At 39.9% G+C, this 21,083-nt stretch overlaps 1 protein-coding gene and 1 long non-coding RNA gene across 2 annotated transcripts in view; both read right to left on the minus strand.

Annotated features, from left to right (window-relative positions):
• LOC147817743 (uncharacterized) overlaps positions 1-19,112 on the minus strand; it is a 45,747-nt gene extending 26,635 nt beyond the window's left edge. Inside the window, exon 1 of the long non-coding RNA XR_015438716.1 lies at positions 17,395-19,112. This is a non-coding gene — a long non-coding RNA (uncharacterized LOC147817743). The remainder of the gene's footprint in view (positions 1-17,394) is intronic.
• On the minus strand, positions 1,851-19,367 carry coq8aa (coenzyme Q8A, genome duplicate a). Its single transcript, XM_023430123.2, has 17 exons — positions 19,122-19,367; positions 14,972-15,071; positions 14,240-14,313; positions 13,815-14,077; positions 13,528-13,723; positions 13,342-13,408; positions 10,731-10,805; positions 9,640-9,768; positions 7,814-7,899; positions 7,370-7,510; positions 6,680-6,761; positions 6,308-6,401; positions 5,476-5,617; positions 5,028-5,135; positions 4,830-4,895; positions 4,247-4,333; positions 1,851-3,726 (listed from the first exon to the last, which is right to left on the minus strand). Exons 2-17 carry the CDS (start codon positions 15,063-15,065, stop codon positions 3,436-3,438), a joined length of 1,995 nt encoding a protein of 664 aa, XP_023285891.1. The 5' UTR covers positions 15,066-15,071; positions 19,122-19,367; the 3' UTR covers positions 1,851-3,435.
• Between the last annotated feature and the right edge of the window lie 1,716 nt (positions 19,368-21,083).

Consider the following 21,083-nt stretch of genomic DNA (forward strand, 5'->3'; position numbering starts at 1 on the left):
CACAAGGGCGGCAAAGGTAACAGAACACAGAGGTAACACATTTCAGGTACAATCAGTAAAATGTGCGAATCTCAAATTAGTAATGAAGCAGAAGGAAGAGGAAAATTGTATTTGGTGACAAGAAAAAGTGTCATATCTTGACAAATACACAACTCTGCTGCAGGTTTCTTCCAGGCAGGAAGTGAGTTTATCTGATTAAGCTTAAAGGCTCAGAGCACTTCTTGAGTACTCCACACTAAAACTGTATGAACTCTGTTTCCATGGCGATAATAAAAATAGTTTCATTAACCATCTGTACAGTAATGTGCTGGTGTTGAGGATAACTAAGATGCAAAATCACAGTGAAGAAACCTGGCAAAGTTTTTGGCTGTGAGTTTGTTTGCCTGTAAGGACTGAGCCCAGACAGCTGAGTGTCCTCTGTCACCAAATAAGGATTTCACACCACTCGTACTTTCTGACCAGACAACTAGGGTGCACAACATCCCCCCCACCCCACCCCCCCATCCTCCGCGTAGTGTAAACACAACCACAGTTGAGATGTTTCCATCTCAGCTCAGCTCGACAAGTTGCAATGTCAAAACACATTCAGGTCACCGAGATGTAACACAGTGACAACCTTTTCCAAAAACTGGACACAAACTGGATTTAATTCAGCCAGTCACTCAATATCCAAGCCTCTTGAAAACCAACCAGTTTTCTAATCGCAAAGTATTTACAGGACACTGGCCTTCTTGGGTAATGACCTTGTGATTAAGATACTCTGGAGGCAGTCAGTGTTTAACCCTTTTCATCTGGCTGGGAGTCAAATGTGGTTTCTAGAATACAGCTTTAGAAAATATATTCTGGGAAACAACAAATGGTATTTGACTGGAATTAATGACAATACATGAAACTTCCACGCTTCCATGAGACTGTTGAACTCCCACTGGATAAAACTGACTTAAGTGCTTTAGGATATTAGCTTGTCAGCCAAAAAAATGCATCTAATGACCACTGTTGCTTTGTGTAATCATCTTTTACTCTAATTTCTCCGACCCCTGCTCACAGGATATTGTGTAATAAAGCAGATATGACATATCAAGTGTGAGTTTCATATAATTACCTGCCTAGCTTCAGGCTGCTTGTGCGTTGTTCTTTTATTGGGTATTTCAGGAACTGCAGGAGCTCTACTCAACACGACCCGAGCAACTGTGTAACACAACAAGTAACACAACAGCGCCGTGTGCTGGACACCGAGATGAGTTACAGCATCCTTTGAGTTTAATACTGAAAGACCGCAGCCCTGGATTATTTGGAAAAAAAGTGTGTGTACATTTTCCCAGCGAGGATGACAAGTATCAAAGGAGAGGAAGACTTATAGAGGAGGGTGCCTACGTGTGTATCTACATGTATCCGCTTTTACCCACTAGATTTCCTGCACATGAGCACTGGCATGATTCATTTGCCCAGATGTCTAAGTGTATGCATGTGTATTTTCTGTGAGTGTTTGTGCGTGTGTGTGCTCATTTCCCAGGCTCTGTGCCAGTTCCTCCACCACTGGCCAAGACATTGCTAAATAAGGAAGACAAAGTCTGTGTCTGTCTACTGTATTTCCACTGGGTTTTTTTTTTTTCCCCCTCTTCTGAACTCATATTACAGTCTCTTAACCAAGCCAGGACACATTACATATACATTTAGATCTACATTTTTTCAAAAGGCACTGACACATTATTTGATGTTTCTCGTAAGAGCTACAGTCCTTAAATGGACTGAAAGTATAAGACCGCACACACACACACACACACACACACACACACACACACACACACACACACACACACACACACACACAAAAAAGCACCCAGAGCCAATTCAGTAGATCAAACATTTACTCTTTTTGTGGGATATCTTTATCACAACTTTCAGTTAAGAACGCATTTTGATTAGAAAATTTAAACCATCTTTTCTTGACATGAAATACAGAGATTTCTAGCTAAAAACTTTCCACTGGAAACTACAGGCACCTTGTTTTTTTTTAATATATTTTGAATGATTTTTCCATCTTCACACCGGAGACCATTTTAACTGTATTCACACAGCAGAGAAGAAAGAACTTTCACAGTCACACACCAACCAGGTGACGGAGGATTTCACACCCGAGAAGGCGTGGAGAGATTACTGTATTTGAACCAAGGTGAGCCCATGAGCTGAGCTTGTGCGATATCAAGATGAGCTTCTTCCACTCCTCCACATTAACATTCATGACAGAGCACAGGTGAAGTGTTGATATGGGCCTCATCTTAAGAGAGAGCAACATGGATCCATGTGGGTTCATTTTCTAGATGTTTTTTCTAGCAGGAGCTCTGCACCTTCATCCCCAGACACAAATGGATCTAAATCATTCATTAAAAACATACAGATGCTGGATGTCATTTGAAACAGACTGACAGTTTTAATCAATGGTATGCCCTCAAAGCTAAAAGCTATAAATAGCAACCTAAATCAAATCAAAAGCATCATTCAGTGCCGTAAATCTGGATGGCTGAATGATACAGATTATTCTGTATACTATATATTCTCTGCATGAGTTAAATTAATCTTGACAAACTCCACTTTGTCACCTTTTCTGCAGATGCCTACATCTAACTTGAAACTTGATCACTTGGCAACAAACCTAAATTTGAACACTGAATTTGTTTCTAAACTATTTTGTTTGTATCAAAACTGTGGCATTTACTTTGCTGTCTAAATTTACACTAAAGCCTCCAGACAATCTAATCGAACCTCCTTGAAAAATAATAGAAGCAATAATAGCCAGACAAGTTGGTCCTGGTCAACACTGTGACTTGTACTGACCACATACTGTGTAACCCTATTCTTTTGTGACTGATTTCACAAAATACAAGTTCAGTCTTCTACCATAATATATATTTAATGTTACCAACCATGACATTTCTGGCAGATGGCAAACACTTGGACACTTGATTGTGATTTTCCAAAAGTTCAAGAAAACACAGCAATACAAAACAAACAAAAAAACAAAAACAAAACATGAATCCTATTGATGAAAACATAAGGAGAGAGAATGCCAACATTTTACACCAAAACAAGGTTGTTTTCCTCTCTCCTTCCATACATCCACCTCTTTTCAGTCCTGTCTTTCAGGGCCATATATAGGCAAGAGTTAAAGCACTCCAGATGCCATGTTGCTGCTCCCTTTACCTTTGAGAAATGGTGGCTGTAAATATGTATAAGTGTCTCTCAAAACATCATTGTGGTGGGCTCCCTAAAATGGGAAAGATAAGCTGGTGCTCAGTCACCAGTTAAGGGGCAGGTAACATGGCCTCCGCTCAGCAGTTCTGCATCTTCTCACCCTGGCCTCACATCGACGGGCACTTTGCTGTTGGCCCCAGGATCTGTCCATCAAAACACCTGACACTTCAGTCTGGCTTAGGCTTAGTTAGAAGGCGGTGTGCGGCCTTCCCAGTACTTCTGATACGCCGTTTGGAACATCTCCTTACACGGGAGCTTTGCATTCAGTCGAGAGCAGATAAGGAAAGAGCCGCCCATCTTGCGGTGCAGCGAGTAAGTTTCCTCTGGAGGCGGAGTGAGACGGTGTTTGAGCATCACGGGGATGAGGTTGTGGATTCTCTCCGTGGTGGACTGAGAACCGAAGTTGAAAGGGTCTGTGGAGGCGAAGGCCTCACCAAGAATCATCACCGCATCCACATGGGCGTTCACCATCGCCTGGACACAGAGAGTTAAAAAGATAAGAAAACCGCATACTCAGTCACAACCTGTATACCAGCGACACTGCTGTCACTTTTCTAAACAGTAACGGGATATGCGCCCCAGAGGAAGAACCTCACACATGAATTTTAGTCACGGTCTTCAGGCCAAGCAAACATGTTAAAGAGTCAATTTGAGACTCAGAGCCTTTTAGAGGAAGTTTGCACTTCAAGCATCAAACAGCTTCTAAAGTGAAATCTTCCCTCAGCTGCTTTCTCTTCCATTACTTCTGCCTCTGATGTTTTTCAGAGTATTTGTAACGTCTTTGTCCCATTTCCCCGGGTTATGACTGCCACTTTGATTTTCACTGTTACGGAGTGTTTAAACAAATGAAACAAAGCCAAAGCAAGTAAACAGATGTTTATTAACATCAGTGTCCCAAGTCTTTTTTTCTGTGTTCAGCAAGTAATTCCTTGAGTATATCAATAACAATAATAATAATAATAACAGGAAGAAAGATGGATAAAAAGATAATTACCTTGGACTCATACCCCGTTAGAAACTTCATCTCGATAGATTTCTTCAGAACTCCCTCACTGTCGCCCTCGGAAGCAGAACGGATTACCTGCAATCACAAACGGGTCACAAATGTTACGACTGTCGCCTTAATGACATTTACATTACATTTTAATTTCTTATCCAGAATGAATTTTACTATGTATATTTTTCACAAGTTATACTGTGACATGAAGTTTATGGGAGTAAGCTTTTCATAAGTGATGATTCACTGCAATCAAACTATGGGACATGTGAGTGACTTTCCTGCAACAGATCAAAACACAACCAAACGCAGTAAAGATGAGACAAGTGTGTTCAGTGTAGGTGATATACAGCAACTGGATAAAGAGTATGATCTAGTCTATGAAAAACATTTAGAAGAATCATGTTAATCCTTATTAGAAATATCAAACTCAGAGCAATCCTTTGGTTTGTAATGTAACACTTTCACCGTTAGTAGCTCAACTGTTCGTATCGTCCAAAAAATATTAATTTTATGCAGCTGCAATAAAAAGGAAACAACATGTTAATAACAGTGAAATAATGAGGCTGACTGGTATTACCTCTATGTAGACATCTGTGAAACTCTGATCAAATCCTCTTGTGGCTCCAAAGTCTAAGAGCGCCACCTAGAGAGAAACAATCCAATCATCACTTACAGCATCATCATTATTTTCAAACTGCAACTGCCATATTGTTATTATTTAGTGAAGTAGAAGTAACTCTAATAACAGTACTGTTTAGACTGTAGACAGACTCACTCTGTGTGTCTGTGGATCATAGAAGAAGTTGGACCAGTTCGGGTCGGTTTGCATGTATCTCCACTCAAACAGCTCTCTGAGGCACAAAGTCAAGATGTTCTCACAGATCTGAGGCGCAAACAAAGACAGAAAGATCTTACTGTTATTCACTGATAAAGCAAATTAAACATTTTTCTCATTTTTCTGTTAACGCCTGGGTGTGTCTTGCCCGTGAAGTTCACTGCACTCAGCACTAATGGAGAGAAATGTAAACAGCGGTGGAGAGCAGGGATTTGTGGGATGAGATGAAAGGAGTGAGGGGAAAAAAACTGGGCAAAAGGGAAAACAGGTGGAGGCAGAAGCAGTTGGACCCGTTCATCTACTTATCTCTTTATCAGTCAGAACACATCACCTAATGTGATCATCCTCATTAGTCAGCTAAATACTTATTGCCTGGTGACTGCATTACCTCATTCTTCAGCTCCTGCGTGAGGCTCTCAGCCTGGTCCAGGGGAAATCCAGGAACAAGCTCTGTGGTCAGGACATGGCTGCTGCTCAGCTCCTCTATCACCTCTGGCACATAGAAGAATGGATGGTCCTTCAGCAGCTCCCTGAGTCAGACATGAATAGATAGAAAAACACACACACAGGTTAAGTAGGTAGGCAGTCCGTATAGAGTATTAAATCTAAGTTTAGTTGGCTGGCAGTTGTAGTTGTTTTGACCTTGAACCAGGGACTGGAATTTGCTAACTATAGTTCTGTAGATATGAACCTATCTTCGTGTATGTAATTTGAGTGTAACACAAGTCTCTGTATTGTGATGTATTCTGTGAGAGAGAGACAGAGAGACTGCACAGTGCAGTCGCCGTAGCTATGGTGCGAGAGTCATATTAAGTCATGGTTCTAACAAGGATACAAACCAGAGTACAGTTCAAATACTTGTTCAGTGTGTCAGGCAGTCAGTTTTATAATGTACTGTAACTAACCCAGCACACACCTGCTAGAATGCCCTGGAATTAAGAAAGTCACTAACTGCCTAGTTTCCTATGCTCTCTGGTTACATTTAAATACAGTAATTACAATGTCAGGTCACAAGACATTTTAACTTTGGCTGTAATTCTTGTTCACACTTAACGCAGAAAAACTGGTTTCAAATACGACGCTGCAGACAAATGGAATGAACTACAAAAAATATTGAGTTACATTCTCTTCTTTCACTGGAACATTTGAAAAGGCTGTACTTATCTACTTACAATCTGGACTGTAACATATAAACACTCATGACATTTGCTACATAATACCTGAATTTCTTTGCACACTGCGCTTCTCTAATATAGTCGCACTCCAGTGCTAGCTCTCTTCTCATTACGTCTATCAGATGCTCTGGAAACAGACCTAGAGAGGCACAAAGACACAAACAAGAGGGGAGAAAATGTAAGACAAGCTATTACAGCACTAAGCAATTCTATATACAGTAACTCAGAGAAACAGGTGGAAGACAGAGGTACATACAAGGAGACAGAGGAAAATGTATATGAGACTAGAGGTGAATGAATAAAGAGAAACAAGCAGAGTAAAGTTGAGGGCAAAAGTGTACGTGTGTGGTGTCTGTGCATGAAGAAGATGAGTATGCTTGTGCGAGCATGCGCCTGAAAGTTTCTTTGTTTGTATACCTTCAGGCAGGGCATTGCTCATATTCAGCACCGTCATTAGGTTGTTGACGTCACTGTTGATGCTCTGAGCTACACCAGGGTACTGGCAACAAACAAAGAGAGACACAGAGGAAGAAAGTCAAAAAATTACTCATTTTAATGTGATCGTAAAGTTAGGGGTAGAGCCTAAACACCATCTTTAAAGTCAGCAGTGTTTTTATTCATAATCTCAGCTTAAAATACTGTAATGCCCCTGTATCATGATTTCGATGACTATTATTTTAAAAAGTATCTTTATAGTATAATGTAATTGCAGCTTTCACTGAGATTGCAATTACTTTAATAATGAGATATTAATAATAATAATAATACCATTACATTTAATTATTACTGGCATATCTTCCATAAATTCTAAAAGCATTTGTTTTCAACGATTAGGAATATATAAATCAGATAATGCCTGAATGCTGTAAAGGGATAAAATAACCTTAGCTCAGATGTTTTCCAGAAAGAAATCATGCATCTTATTTTTACACTTTTTATACTGACTCTGATCTGATCTGTAAACAAATCTGTAAACACACCAGGGAGATTAGATTGTGGTTTCTCTATGTATGAGTGCTTGAGGGAAACAAATACAAAGTCAGTCAGCGACAGTGTTTATCTTAATAACATGGAGATGTGCTGTCAACACACATGTTCAGAGCGTACCTGTATTTTCATGGCCACCTCCCTGCCATCCTTCATCCTCGCCAAGTGAACTTGGCCAATGGACGCTGCCGCAAACGGACGCTCCTCAAATGATTCCAGCTTGTCTCTCCAGTTATGACCCAGGTCACTGTTCAACGCTTTCTATAGACAGACACCAACAGTTGATATATTTGCTTGTCATATTTAGCTTAATATATTATCTAATATATTATCATTGTAATTAAAATGGTCCATATTTAGTGAAAGATTTACAGTTTGCGGTTTTTCTTTTTCACAGGTGGAGTTAAAAGTAAATTTACAGTGGGCTTGATATTAATGATAATAATGTAATACTACCAGATGTAGAACTGATTTTGTTAATATTTATTATATCATCAATTTAAAAAGTCTGATAGCCAACTAAAGTAAAAAAAAAAAAGAAAAAAGAAAAGAAAAGACCCTTACTGTCATTTGTTTGATTGGCATGAAGTCAGCACTCTGTCTTACACGTTCAAAGATCTTGGCAAGCTGAGGGTTGATGAATGCATCATCTGAAACACAGAAACACGCCTGGTGTGTTTAAACTGGACAGAAAGACAGGACTGGAGGCACAGGCTGACAGATTTTCCTACAAACCTGAATTTGTTGCATTTGTCAAATATAGCTGCACAAGTTAAATATCAGTATATAAGTCCAGGTGTGGTCATTAGAGGTAAGAAGCAAGACACACTTGCAATGAGATGCCTGTAAAAACACACCTGCTATACATTACATAATGTACAAACTAAATGGGTTCAAAAAACAGTTAATACGTAATACATACCTAATCAATACATTAACAATAAAGTGAGGACTTTGATGCTAATGCAAGTATCCAATCATTTAAGAGCTCATACAGCAACCAGCTGCCAAGCAATTACATTGCTGTACATTTTCCAACCAAAAACATCATGACACAACTTTGCTGAGTTAAACCAGACTTGACCAATTTAAGTCTTGGATCTAAATCAAGGGAAATTACTAAAATCAGAGGAATAATTACTATCAGAATAAAAGCTTATACTTTTTGGCAGCTTCTAGGATTAGTTTTGGCTGACACTGATGTGAGGAAATGAGTTTTACAAAATGTATTATCAGTTTTAAAATAGTTTTTAGACCCCTAAAGGTTGACACTATTTTGGACTGGCGCTAAAGGCTACAATGGTTGGATGCACAATCATCCGGCCACAGCCACATTCCTACCATGACACGTAAATGTCAGCAGTGTGTTAAGACCACTGAAATGATTTTTATCCTCCAGATTTATTAGACTCCAGTCAGTCGACTATAATTCAAGTACTAAGTCTCTTTAAGTCAATTTCAACCTTTTCCATTCTCTGTGGGAAAAGACGTAAGGTTGTGTCTTTATGTGTCCAACTTGTCACCGCTTCAGAGAGACAGTAAAGCTGTGCCTGGTCTAACCACATACCTGCACACAAGGTCGACTATCTGATTAGCAAACACCGGACAGCCAGTGTCCTCTTTTTCTCTCCTAATACTGTTTTTGTGGTTTATTACATCCACTACACCGTGATGTCTGTGTTAAGTTTGCATATAACATATTCGGAACTCAGTACATGAATGCCAAAGGACAAAGGTCACCAGCCAATGTCAGGCAGTGGGGGGCAACAACAGCAAACAAAATTAATGGTGTGTTTACTGCTGTAATCCGACCCGGCTGGACTAACTCAGTGCCAGGATGCTTACTGCCTCTGGCCTTCCACTCTTGTATTATCAGACTTATGAGTAGTAAGACAAACAAGCATTAGTTTACATACTGGCAGAGAAAATGTGACCTAAAGTGGACTCTTGGCAGTCACTGATCAACAACAGCCAGATGTCTGTGCCAGTGTTCTTTGATAGCAGTGGAAGTGATCCAGGGTTTCTTGTCATATAATTCTACCTTGAAAACTACAGGATTAGTACTTCCTATATATGGATGGTGATCTGTGGCCTCCGTAGCTGGTGTAAACAACAACAGTCTGTATGTTTGTTAGTGGTTTCCTCACCATACAATTGTGCGTTTCTCTGTTGCTGCACAATATCAAAGCAAGAGATTCAGCAGCTGAGTTAATGGAAACGTGAACACGCATTCACCATCACACTAGGGTACAAACCGTACTGTGAGGAAGCACCCTGTTATTCCTCTGTCTTCCTTCTGTCGTCCATCCTTTCTCCTTTTCATTTTTCCCTGCACTGACTTGCATGCCTCTCTTTATCTCTACCTGTGAATGTATTTGTTTGCTGCCCACCTTGAATACTGAGCATCTGTCCCAGTTTTAATGCAGCTCCTCTGACTTTGCAGAGGGTTCTGACGATGCGTTCGGCGTTTGCCTCGGACAGGAAGGGGCTGGATTCCAGGACTGATTTCTTATTTTCACCTGCAGAAGCACAAACCAGAGAAAATTTTCGTCAAAAAACAGGTGACACAATGGCTCTAAAGCCAATATTTCTCTCTAAAAGGTGTTAATTAACTACTTAACATTTGTTGTTTCATGTACAGGTGAAGTCTTGGCATTAATCAAAATCCACACGAACAGTTTTAGATTCAGGCTCATACGTGCATGTGTTTGCATATATGCCCCAGCAGAGGTGTGAGTCTGTGTGAATATGTGTCAGTAGGTCGTCAGGCAGTGTGTTTCAGTGGGTCTGAAGCTGCCTTCAGAGGCTTTAGACAGATTTACCACACACAAGTGAGTCCCTTATAGAGATTAACACACACACACACACACACACACACACACACACACACACACACACACGCCACAGATTTACGCCCGTATGCTCAGTTTCAGGTTAGCTATGTTTCAGGATTAGCTGGATCATGGTGCAGAGCAGGAATTTGTACTCTGTAATGGTGAGTTGGTGTGTGAGATGGCGTAATTGCATTTTATTATTTTTATGTGCGCTCTGTTGGCATTACAAAAGTCTGTAGCACATAAGAACGTGCATGAAGGACAGGTACTGAAAACAAAACACCTTTTTTTTTTTTTGTGCCTGTCTTTACACGCACAAAACCCTCAGACAATGGCTTATTAATGACTTTGTCAGAACATAAATACGTAGAATTTGTCTGTATACACAAATCTATATTACAATAAATTCAGCAAAAGCGATTTTACTCTCAGCACGACCATGGTGAAACTGACACATATGATTCAGTAATGACTTATAGCTGCTATGAGACCTGAATATTTCATAATTCCAAGATAAAAACTGAATATCAGAGTATCAAAAAATATCTTAATAATAATGCAAAATAAAGCATTGCTGTTCGAATAAATTTCTTCTCTTGTTAAACCCATTCATTCTGTGAGTCAGTGTGTTCCGGTTTGTGCGTTACCTGATTCAGCACCATGTCTGATGGTCTTCTTGGCAACTTCTGCCAGAGCTCCAATACCCAACCCTACAGCTAGACCTGGTGGAAACGCACAGACAAGACACAGACAGAGTGGACCAGCCCGTTACACACACGCCAAATGTATCAATGCGCTGCTCGGTATGTAACACAATATAAAACACTGTAAATTATGTCAGACAAACTGAAGTTGTTCATCAACATAACAAAACACATAAGTGAAAAGCAGAGTCACGCGGCAGCTGTTAAACCATCCTTTTATCAGTTTACCAACAGGCAGCTTCACCATACTTCACCAGTGGTGCTTCTGTATGTGTAAAACAACTGTCTACATGAAGCTGTCTGTTGCCTCTGAATAATGATATTCCCATCAAAAAAAGATATGCAACACAACATGATAAGCAGATAAGCATTTTGATGACTAAGCAGTGTGCAATTACAGAGCTGTACAGTACAAGGAGGTTAAATCAATCATCTTAATCATATAAAAAATAAATCTGCCCGAATACTTAACCCTCTGAAATGTTCAGGGCTTATTTTGGCTGATGAAGAAAAGAAGAAAAAAACAAGACTGCACAAGTAGGGAACTGTTTGTGAGTGAGTTCCTCCAAGCTTAGCCCTCACCTTACATAACTCAGCATTACATAATCAGTTAGTCAGCGGTCTCTGGAGTGACAAAGCTGAGATGAACAGTGGATGGACAAATCAAGGCAAAACATGTCATCAGCTCTATTGTTGGAGACTGGCTGGCCAAGCAGTATCCACTTTCAGAGGAAATGAATATGCAGCTTTGTACTGTATACATGTGTGTGTTCACTTGTGAATGCAGAAGTAAATCTAAATTTGATCACATAAATACACAGCAGAGGCAGATGAACCAACATCATGTCAATGTATGACTATATCTGTTTAATCTCAATGTGTGCAACTCCCTGCCAAACAGATCAGCATTTCCTGCAGCATTACTCTCAGTGACAGAAATCTTTCTAGACCAAGCACAAGTGTCTGTCCATCATTTCAGTGATCTGTGTGTTTACATAATGTCTGCTGCGCACTACATCTGCACCACAAGCTTTACAAGATAACGCCAGTTCCTTTATTTGATATTCAAAACCAGAAAAAATGAAAGACATAGTCCTGGTTCCCCACAAACCTCAGCAAAACCATTGAAAGTTGTGAAATGCAAAGCAGTGGCAAGAAGTCAACTAAGCAACGCAGCTGTACTGCTGCTAGGAAACTTGCCAAAACATTTATGAATCATTTTGCTGCTTGTTACCAACCTAAACTGCCTCAAATCTTTTTTTTTTTATCCGCATCTCAACTATGAACAAAACATGACCAGATGTAAAAAAGACTAACTTGAGTAACTTTGTCAATAGATGATGCAGGAGAGTGAAGGGCAGACCGAGGCCACATTCCTCCACCACCTCCCCACCCCTTTTCATCACCTTCTACATGTTACCACTAACAACATGCTGAATCACTTGGCTCGACTTGCCTTGCGACTCCTTGTAACCTGTGTAACAGCTGGTGAACTGAGGCTAAATTCTGCTGCATGTATTTGTGTTGGCAGGCCGACTCTGTTTTATACACACTCTCCTTCACTCTGTGCTTCACGCGTCCCTGTCCAACTTTTTAGCACCTGCTAACTTATCCTTCATCTGTCTGTGATGAAGCTACGAGCTGCTGATCTACAAAAGCTGATCTGTCACATGAAATTACACCCGAGGCTAGTTATGAGCTTTTCACCATACCTCTGTGAACATTTTAGCCTTTGAATCAGCTTATCACTGAAAAAAACATCCTGTCTAGATATGACTTGAAGATTAGAAAAGTTTCTGTACCTGCCTTTATCTGCCAACATGTCGATATTACAGTCAATATTTTGACGCATAAATCAAACCAAAAATAATTAGAAAATGCAAGGCATTAACACTTCATCATCAAGACTAACCTAAAAGATAATGGCTACATCTGCCAAAACTTTGGTTTTATTACCATTCAGCTCGACCTCATTTTTAGTGTTCGTTTAACTGTAGCTCTGGGGTGTGACACTTGACAAACACTCATGTTAGTTATTTTGCTCTTTGTTCTTATCTTACTTTGTTTTTCACTTAGACTTAAATATGTCCACATATGTGTATTCAATGATACTGTCTTGATGTTTACCACTGTACAGCCCTTGAGAAAGTCATGGGATGACATAATAACACCGACTGCCCTGTACTGGGTGACCCCAACTTATAGCAGGGGATTGCAGGGATGTTAGTTAGACTAAAGATTAAAAGGTTTCCAGAGACTGCAGAAACTATCATGTATAAATACGTATTTTGCTTTGTGATTGCTTAACTAACCAGAGAGAAACCACATAACGTTTGATGTTCTCTTGTTTAAATCATGGGTAGGCTCTGGCCTACACTACAATGAGCATTACAATCACACAGTGCTTTATTATACTGATTACACAGTGTATCCACAGACAGACAGGAAATCAGAATGGTGTACCTGCAGACTTGCATGCGGACTCACATCAACAGATACAGTCAGACAAAAAGCCAGTGAATCAGCCAAGATTAGTAACAAAGGGTTGTATTACCTCCAAAGTTGGCCAATCGGCCGAGCCGAGTCACAGGCACTTTCCTCTCTCTTGCTCTCTCACTCAACTAAAGAAGACAGAACAGTAAAAATAATTTTCTGTTAAAGTGTATATGGAAAGTAAGTGTTAATATCAGCGTCTATGTGTATTTGTGTTTAGGGATAGGAACCGAGGAATAAATATCACCATTTGTTTGTGTGGTTTGGTCTCAGCCCTCTTGCTCTGTCTTGCTTTCTCAATGTCTTCGGCCGTCAGCCCTCCAACCGTGGATGGGTCCTGATGGTAGCTCCTGACCTGAGTGACCTGATGCTGACAGTAAAGCTGTTCCCACACATGCCTGTTCAGACTTTGGCTGTAGAGATGATGGTGTCTAATAAAATATCTGCCACAAACAAAACAGATGAGATTACTTTTATCCTCCAAACAGTATCAAATAACTATTGTAAATTGTAACTGAAGGAGACTGTTAATACCTGGCATCTTGGTGGTAAGATCTGGTGTCTCCACTAAACTGTTTGCTGGGATCTTTATATCCCTCAAACAGAGACTTTTTCCCACTGACATGGCTCGCCCCTGCTGCTGCACTGTGGTGGGCTGCATCAGCACTACTTCCTGAGTGATCCTCTGTAAAGTCTACACCTTCCTCCCTCAATTGTGAATCTGCGAACGCACCGTCATCCTGAGGAAAATCAAATTCTGACTCTGAAGAAGTTGTTTGCTGCTGGCCAGACAGCTCCTATAAAGACAGATATACATACATATGCACTTTTACACAAGTAAAACATTCTCAGCACTTTCTTACACAGTTAATGCAATATACAGTTTTCTATGAATGACAGAGAACGTTCTATGCTACCAATTCTCTCAACAGTATTTACACATATAAACAACCACACACCTGCATCTTCATCATGGCCGCAGAGAGGCCTTGCTCTGCAGCGGACTGGACACTCTGGACAGCAGCACCAACTCCTGCGTTACAAACAACAAAGAAGAAAATTTATAGCTTTATTAGCTCCAAGGTCCAGAATTTTAACTGTACTGTACTTTGTTTAAACTAGCTTGCCATCTACTAGCAAATTCCCATAATGCAGAGGCAAATGTTGTATTACAATTTCTATACACTGACACTGTGACCAGGTCTTTTAAATCCCAAGTGTACAATGTGACATTTCTGTTTTAATTTACTGTATTTCATTTTTATAGAAGGCTATAATGTAGAAACTGCATTATCATATTAACTATAGCTTGCTAGAATTTTTGCTATCATTTCAAAGCTAGCCACAAATTAGCATATTAAACTTGGTTGGTAACCTGCTAGTTTTAATGCAGTCCACCACTCCTTTTCAAAAGTTAATAGTTCATTATAACGTTAACCCTTTTTGTTAAAGTCTTTTATTTGTATAAGCAGGCAACAATGTAGAAAATATTACAATTAAAACAATGTGTCAAGCTAATCACAAGCTAGCCTATCATCATTTAAACGAGGACAATTTGTGAGCAAGCTAGCTAAAAGTTACTGTGAATGCTAACAAGGCATTTATGGCTAAAGCCAAGACAATGTCTGAAACGTTTCATTCTATAATGTGACTATGTGTCAGAGTGCTTTTCAAATGTATGTTCAACACACCTGTCCCATTGCGCATGGCACTGGTCTGAGTCTCTACAACCGCCTGGCTCAGCTTAGCCAAGCCTCGCATCAGTAACATCATGTCACCTGCCATGATGGACTAAAGACAGAGACAGAGAGGAGGACAGGAAATTAAGAAAAAAAGAGAAGAAATACAAAGAAATGTATGGTGAATATCAACATTAGTTATACTTCATCTCCATCCATACTTAGCAGGCCTGGTAGTAAAGAAGTACTTATGGTTCATTGACAATAAAGAGAAAGACAAAATGAGATATCTTGAATGTGTATCATCAACCTGTCGGGAAAGGGGAGAGGAACACAGAGACAGAGACAAAGAAATTCAGATGGACAAGAAGTGAAATGGAAGTGGAGATAAAAACCTGTTGTCAACACACTCTCTCCTGCACATGCACACTTGCAAACACACACAGCTGTCACATCTTGAGATAACTTTAATACTTAGTCTAAAAATACTTGTGACCTCCATTCCCTGTGTTCATGCACACGCGCACAAGAAAGGAAATAGTGAATGCTGTGCATGCATGTGTGCTGTGATGATATGTGTATGTGGTCCAGGACTGGATCTGCAAATGTCACTGGAAACTAAGAGGGAGGAGTTGGAGAGCTGTTGGCTGTTGTCTGTTCCAGCTATTTCTGTGCACGTGGTTGGTTCGTGTACAAGGTTTGCCGTCACACTTTACCACTCTGTTAGTGATAGGACTGAGAGATTGTTTAGACCCATGTAAAAATATTATAGCGTCTCTTTCCAAGAATCAGTTTAATGTACCTTTTACAGACATGACGAGCTGAAACAGTTGGCACATTAAGCTTGAACTGTGATGTGATCACGCCTTTGAATATAACTCAAGGTCGCCAAGTTAGAGCTCAGTTCACTCTTCTCATCTCTCAGGCTCTTACAGAAATAACAGAGCCCGCACTGCATTCCTCTTAAAAGCTGCAGTCTTACTGTGTGCGTCAGTTGCTGTGTTACAGGTGCTGTTTTGTGGACGACAACATGCTTCAACACAACGAAGCAGGGATCCGGGCCAATGGAAAAAGGCATTGCTGAAAGAGTCGAAGCGGTAAGGGAATGTGTGTGTGTGCACTATAGCACACATACGCAGACTGAGTCAGTAAGTGGGTCATCCGTCCTCCTTCCGGGCCACTCTGTGTTTTTACACAGTGGACTAAAGACCAGAGGTGGGCATACTTTGTGACACAAAGGACCAGCACCATAGGAAAAAGAAAATACTTGCGGAAAAGGATTATTAAGAAACATCACATACACTGACTTGTGTATGTCGAAGGCTGGGTACCCAACACCAGCACTTGGAATCATCAGCAGTCCAAAAAGAAAGGCTATATCCTAAAGCTGAAAAGATTTGTTGATTAATTGATTGTCAGAAAAATAATTTAACTATTTTGATGAATCAATTAATTTGAATCATTTTCAAGCAAAACACTGAAAAACATTCTCTGATTCTATCTTCTTAAACGAAGGGGTTGCTGCTGTATTTGTTAAACATCATTGTAAACAGAATATCCATGAGTTTTGGATTTGTGAGTGAACACATCAAGACATCATCTTGGGGTATGGGAAGTTGTGAGGGGCATTAATTTTACTTCTTTTTGACATTGCATAGACAATTAATTGAATTTCATTAAACTGTATTTAATTGTGTATACATCTGATTACAAACTCAGTTATTTGTATAAAGAATTGCAAATATACAGACTACAGTGTATGGCCTTGGTACACTTCATTTTTGTATCAATACAATCTTGTCATGCCAATTATCACAGCACTATGCTGAGTCTACTTTTTCACCCAACCACTATCTTGCAAGATCCCGCAAGATTTTCTGCAAAGATGGGTATTCAGATGGGAAGTTTGTTGAAATTAAAGCCTGCTAATGTAAGCCTGAGCCCAGAGCTGCAGAATGCAATCATGTAAAATATCTTGTGCTGCATACTGTACATTTGGCTTCTGCAAAGCAACATGCATTTCTGCGCTAAGATTCAGAAATTTCAACATTTGATGAATTAATTTCACTTGCAAAATCTGAGGCCATTGGGGCGAGGTTATTGTTTATTGCCAAATGTGATCTATTGAGCAACTTCCTATTTGTAAGTGTGGGTGTGTAGCCTCTCAAGGTACAAACAAGCCTCTTTCCTCCTCTGTATTACTTACAAGAATTCCACCATTAAAACAGATGAGACGATCTAACATACTTAAAACCAGATGTAGCGAGATAGCAGAGGAAAGAAGAGGGAATTTAAAAAGTCAGTTTTGATTTCCAGTAGGCGAGAGGTCACTGCAAGATATTTGTGAAAGCACACCAACTGTAATTACACATGGTACTGTATGGTGAATATGCACACACACACACACACACACACACACACACACACACACACACCCACACACACACACACACACACACACACTCCTAAGCCTCAGCTGTTGTCTTGGCTCTGTGGCTGTCCCTACACAAGCTGTTGACTCACTGCTATGAAAATAGCCAAGTGGCACAGCCTGAGTGTGTTCGCTACACCTCATGGCTTACTGACATCCTCCCGTCACTGCCCTAAATTACTGATCCTGAGGCAAAAGTGGAAAATGTTTCCCACATTGCTGTGCAGTGGTGAATTACCACAGAAACAGCATCACCACCAGTAACAGGGGAAACGTGACTAAAATCATGTTTGCTGCAAGACCACAAAAAAAGAGAGTCTGCTTTTTATTTGAGTAAATTACCCAATGAAAAACAGTTCTTTGACCCTGTCACAGACAGATGTATGAATTTATATCAAATATAGCTTCAGCTTGTTCGCACTTTAGGGAGAAAACCAAATAAGAACATCAGTAAAGTTACTTCACTTTGTTTTCAAAAATGTATGAAAATAAACTACTTGAACTTAGCCTTTCTTGTCTGTTGAATAATGTTGTCAGTTACCATATCAGTGCTGGCCACACAGAGTGACACTTATCAGTTAATTGCCTGATGAACACAGGAGGATTTTTGAGGCTAGACTTAAAAAACCAAATGAGTTTTAACAATCACATAAAAAACACAAGCCTTATTGATATGGATCTCAGAAATTTGGTCATCAAAGAATTGCAACCAAGGTACTAAGCCTGTTATCTTGTCAGTGCTTTATAATGGACAAATTATGTAAAGAAAACATTGGTGAAATTACCTCAAACATACATATTGGCTGTCATATACACCCATACTGATGTAAGCATACATCTGCCAATATATCAGTCAGGCTATAGTATGGCTTAGTTTTTACACTCAACCCCCAATTCCTCAAATTTCAAGTAATTCCTTCACATATTCTACATTCTTTTAATTTGGCTAATTACATTTTTCTTGTTGTCTTATACCAATAATTGTACAAACAAAAAACAACAAATTTGAAACTGTACCTAACAAAGTGCTATATAAATACAGTTTTTTATTATTATTGTCATTATCATTATTATTATTAGTAGTAGTTATTGAAAATGTTTACAGGTGAACATTAATTGAAATCAAATCATAATATTACAGTGAATGTGAATATTTGACTATCATTTATGAGAAAGGGCAAACAAGTTGTTTCCTGAAGGACATGAGACTAAAGTAAACAGCGGTCAGCTGAATGCCAGCACACAGCCCCTTTCATACAGAAACTTTACTACGCACTAATACAACTTCAGTGTAGTCAGGTACTTCGGTCTCACTTCCTCTTTCTGGGTTTTATGCCCAATGCAACCTTCTAACTAACAGAAGTGGCCCATTTAAAATCTGTGATTGTTAACTTCCTCGTGGGCGTGTAGCCACGAGACTCCGCAATAACAAACGCAAGCCACGTTGTTAACTTGAAATTACTTAAATTTAACATTATAGCTGCTTTAAACGAATGAGACTAAGAAGTTGTGCAGGTTTGACGAACAGTTTTGGGGGATTTGAATAAGTTACCGCTAAGTTAACAGAGCAGCCATAGACGTCAGGCACGTCAGCACGCTGCAGAGGATTTGGCTTGTTGTTGAACCAACGGTGAATGGGATTATAAACGAAATAACCGAATAAATACTAATATTCTGAGCATATTTATGAGCTAATGCGTGATTAGCCGTGATAGCTTTTCAGATACTCACCAGCAGCTGTCGTGCAGGTTCTCTGCCGCTTGTTTCCCCAACTCTGGAGGACGAGGTCAAATGAGGCAGTTGACTCAAACCAATCAAACTTTATTTAGGTAAAATATAACATCAGATTTCACGGGGCTTTCTCCTTATTCACGGGACACGGTGTGCTAGCGGCAGGAGTTGCAGGTTATTTGCTAGTCGTCCTTCTCCTCCTACTGCTGCTGACAGCGTTTAATCCAGTTTATCTCCGTCTCTGCCGCGAGGTCAAACCTTATTTACCAACTTCACTCAGCAGCCAGAGCCGTGCATTGACGCAACCCACTCACAGCTCGCCCTCACTGTTGTGCAGCATGTGCAGGCTCTGGTGTGTGCAGAACAAACACAGTTGTCTCTTCGTATACCTCATGAATTCTTAGTTGCACGTGCATTTAATGGTGTGGCTGATTAATGTTGTTTTGCAGATATGCATGTAATCATCAGCCCTTCAGTACTCTACTTCCTGTTGCAATTTTCTTTTCTTCTTCATTCAGTTTCCCTCTGGAATCATTGCATCTCTCAATCTGACCTCATTTGACTTCGTATTAGGTGGCGGGACACCTTATCTATAAACAGACATGCACCATGCTGTCTGCTTAGCTTCAGTTATACACGGCTCTAGTTATGCTCTTTCAGTCATGCCCACCCTCTGCTCCTATTGGTCTTTATCGTGTGTTGACAGGGGGTAGAGGCTCAAAAGTGGCTTCTGATTGGTCCATCACTGACGGAAAAAAACAAAGTGCTAGTCTGTGCACAAACTGTACAAAGCTTGACCTGACGTTGTCGATAATAAAATTCACTTTTACAAGCCTCACATGGCAAACAAACAGTTGCAATAATTGACAAATCGAAACACAAGCAACACGCAAAATGTCAACTACAGACAACAAAATGTGCCTCGACAGTGAAACGGGCCTCTGCTGCCACCTGCTGCTGTTGTTGGGAGGACAGCACTTCAATACTGTCCGGTTTGATTATAATTGTTCAATTAACTGTTAAATGTTGTAATTTGTCAGAGAAATTGAAATATCCAATTGAATAGATACCATGCTTTAAAAATGAAACAGTTACTGTAATAAAATCTTCACATGTCCCAACTGCAATAAATATACATATTTACAAGTCACGTTAAACACTATAAAAGCTTCTTTTAAAATCCTGTCATACTGCAGTTTTGGGTCCAGACTGGCTTTTTCAGATGATGTGTTGTCTTAGCAGTGTCAGTAAAATGACAACAGAATGTGCCACATATCCACACAGCCACAAGTTGTATTGTGTAAAGTATATGAGGTTATAATTTTTACCCAGAGTAAATAAACTTACTGGTCCTCTAAAGGGAACACATGTAATGTCGGACTAAGCCTGCACATGGTCAGATTTGGGACTGTAACAGTCTTCACATTAGGGATCTAAAGTCTGAGAAATCAAGAAAAAAATGGTCACTGTAAGTCTCAAGCATACTAAAATGTTTGTCATATGCAAAGAGTATTGTGTGCAAGACATTTAAATCATTACACGTATAAAAAAAATGATTCATTTTCATCAATCACTTCAACCAAGATTTTCTGGTATATACTTTCATGACAAAGGTGCACAGAAGGAGCATAGAGTGGCCAAAGAGAATGAACAATAAACACCTTTTGAAAACTGTAGGAGCTGCATGTTTAAAGACCCCACAGGGGTCACCTTCACAAACAAATCACGTCTCTGCTCTGTTTCTCCGTTCACAACCTCTCTGCCCCTGAATCAAAACCTTTCTTTCCCACCAGCTCCGGATGCTGCTGCTGTGGACAGGTGTGATTTGAATGGCAAATGACCCACATGCAAACGTGGCAATTTATGTGGCCATGAAGCATCAGCAGCAGCAGCAACAGCAGCGTGGGGTCACTGAGGGCTTTCTCAGGTCAGTTCACAAGAGGCTGCTAGATAGATAGATAG

The sequence above is a fragment of the Seriola lalandi genome, unplaced genomic scaffold, assembly GCF_002814215.2.
Source record: "Seriola lalandi dorsalis isolate HSWRI2012SDOR001 ecotype SW California unplaced genomic scaffold, Sedor1 jcf7180002054901, whole genome shotgun sequence".
Taxonomy (NCBI): Eukaryota; Metazoa; Chordata; class Actinopteri; order Carangiformes; family Carangidae; genus Seriola; species Seriola lalandi.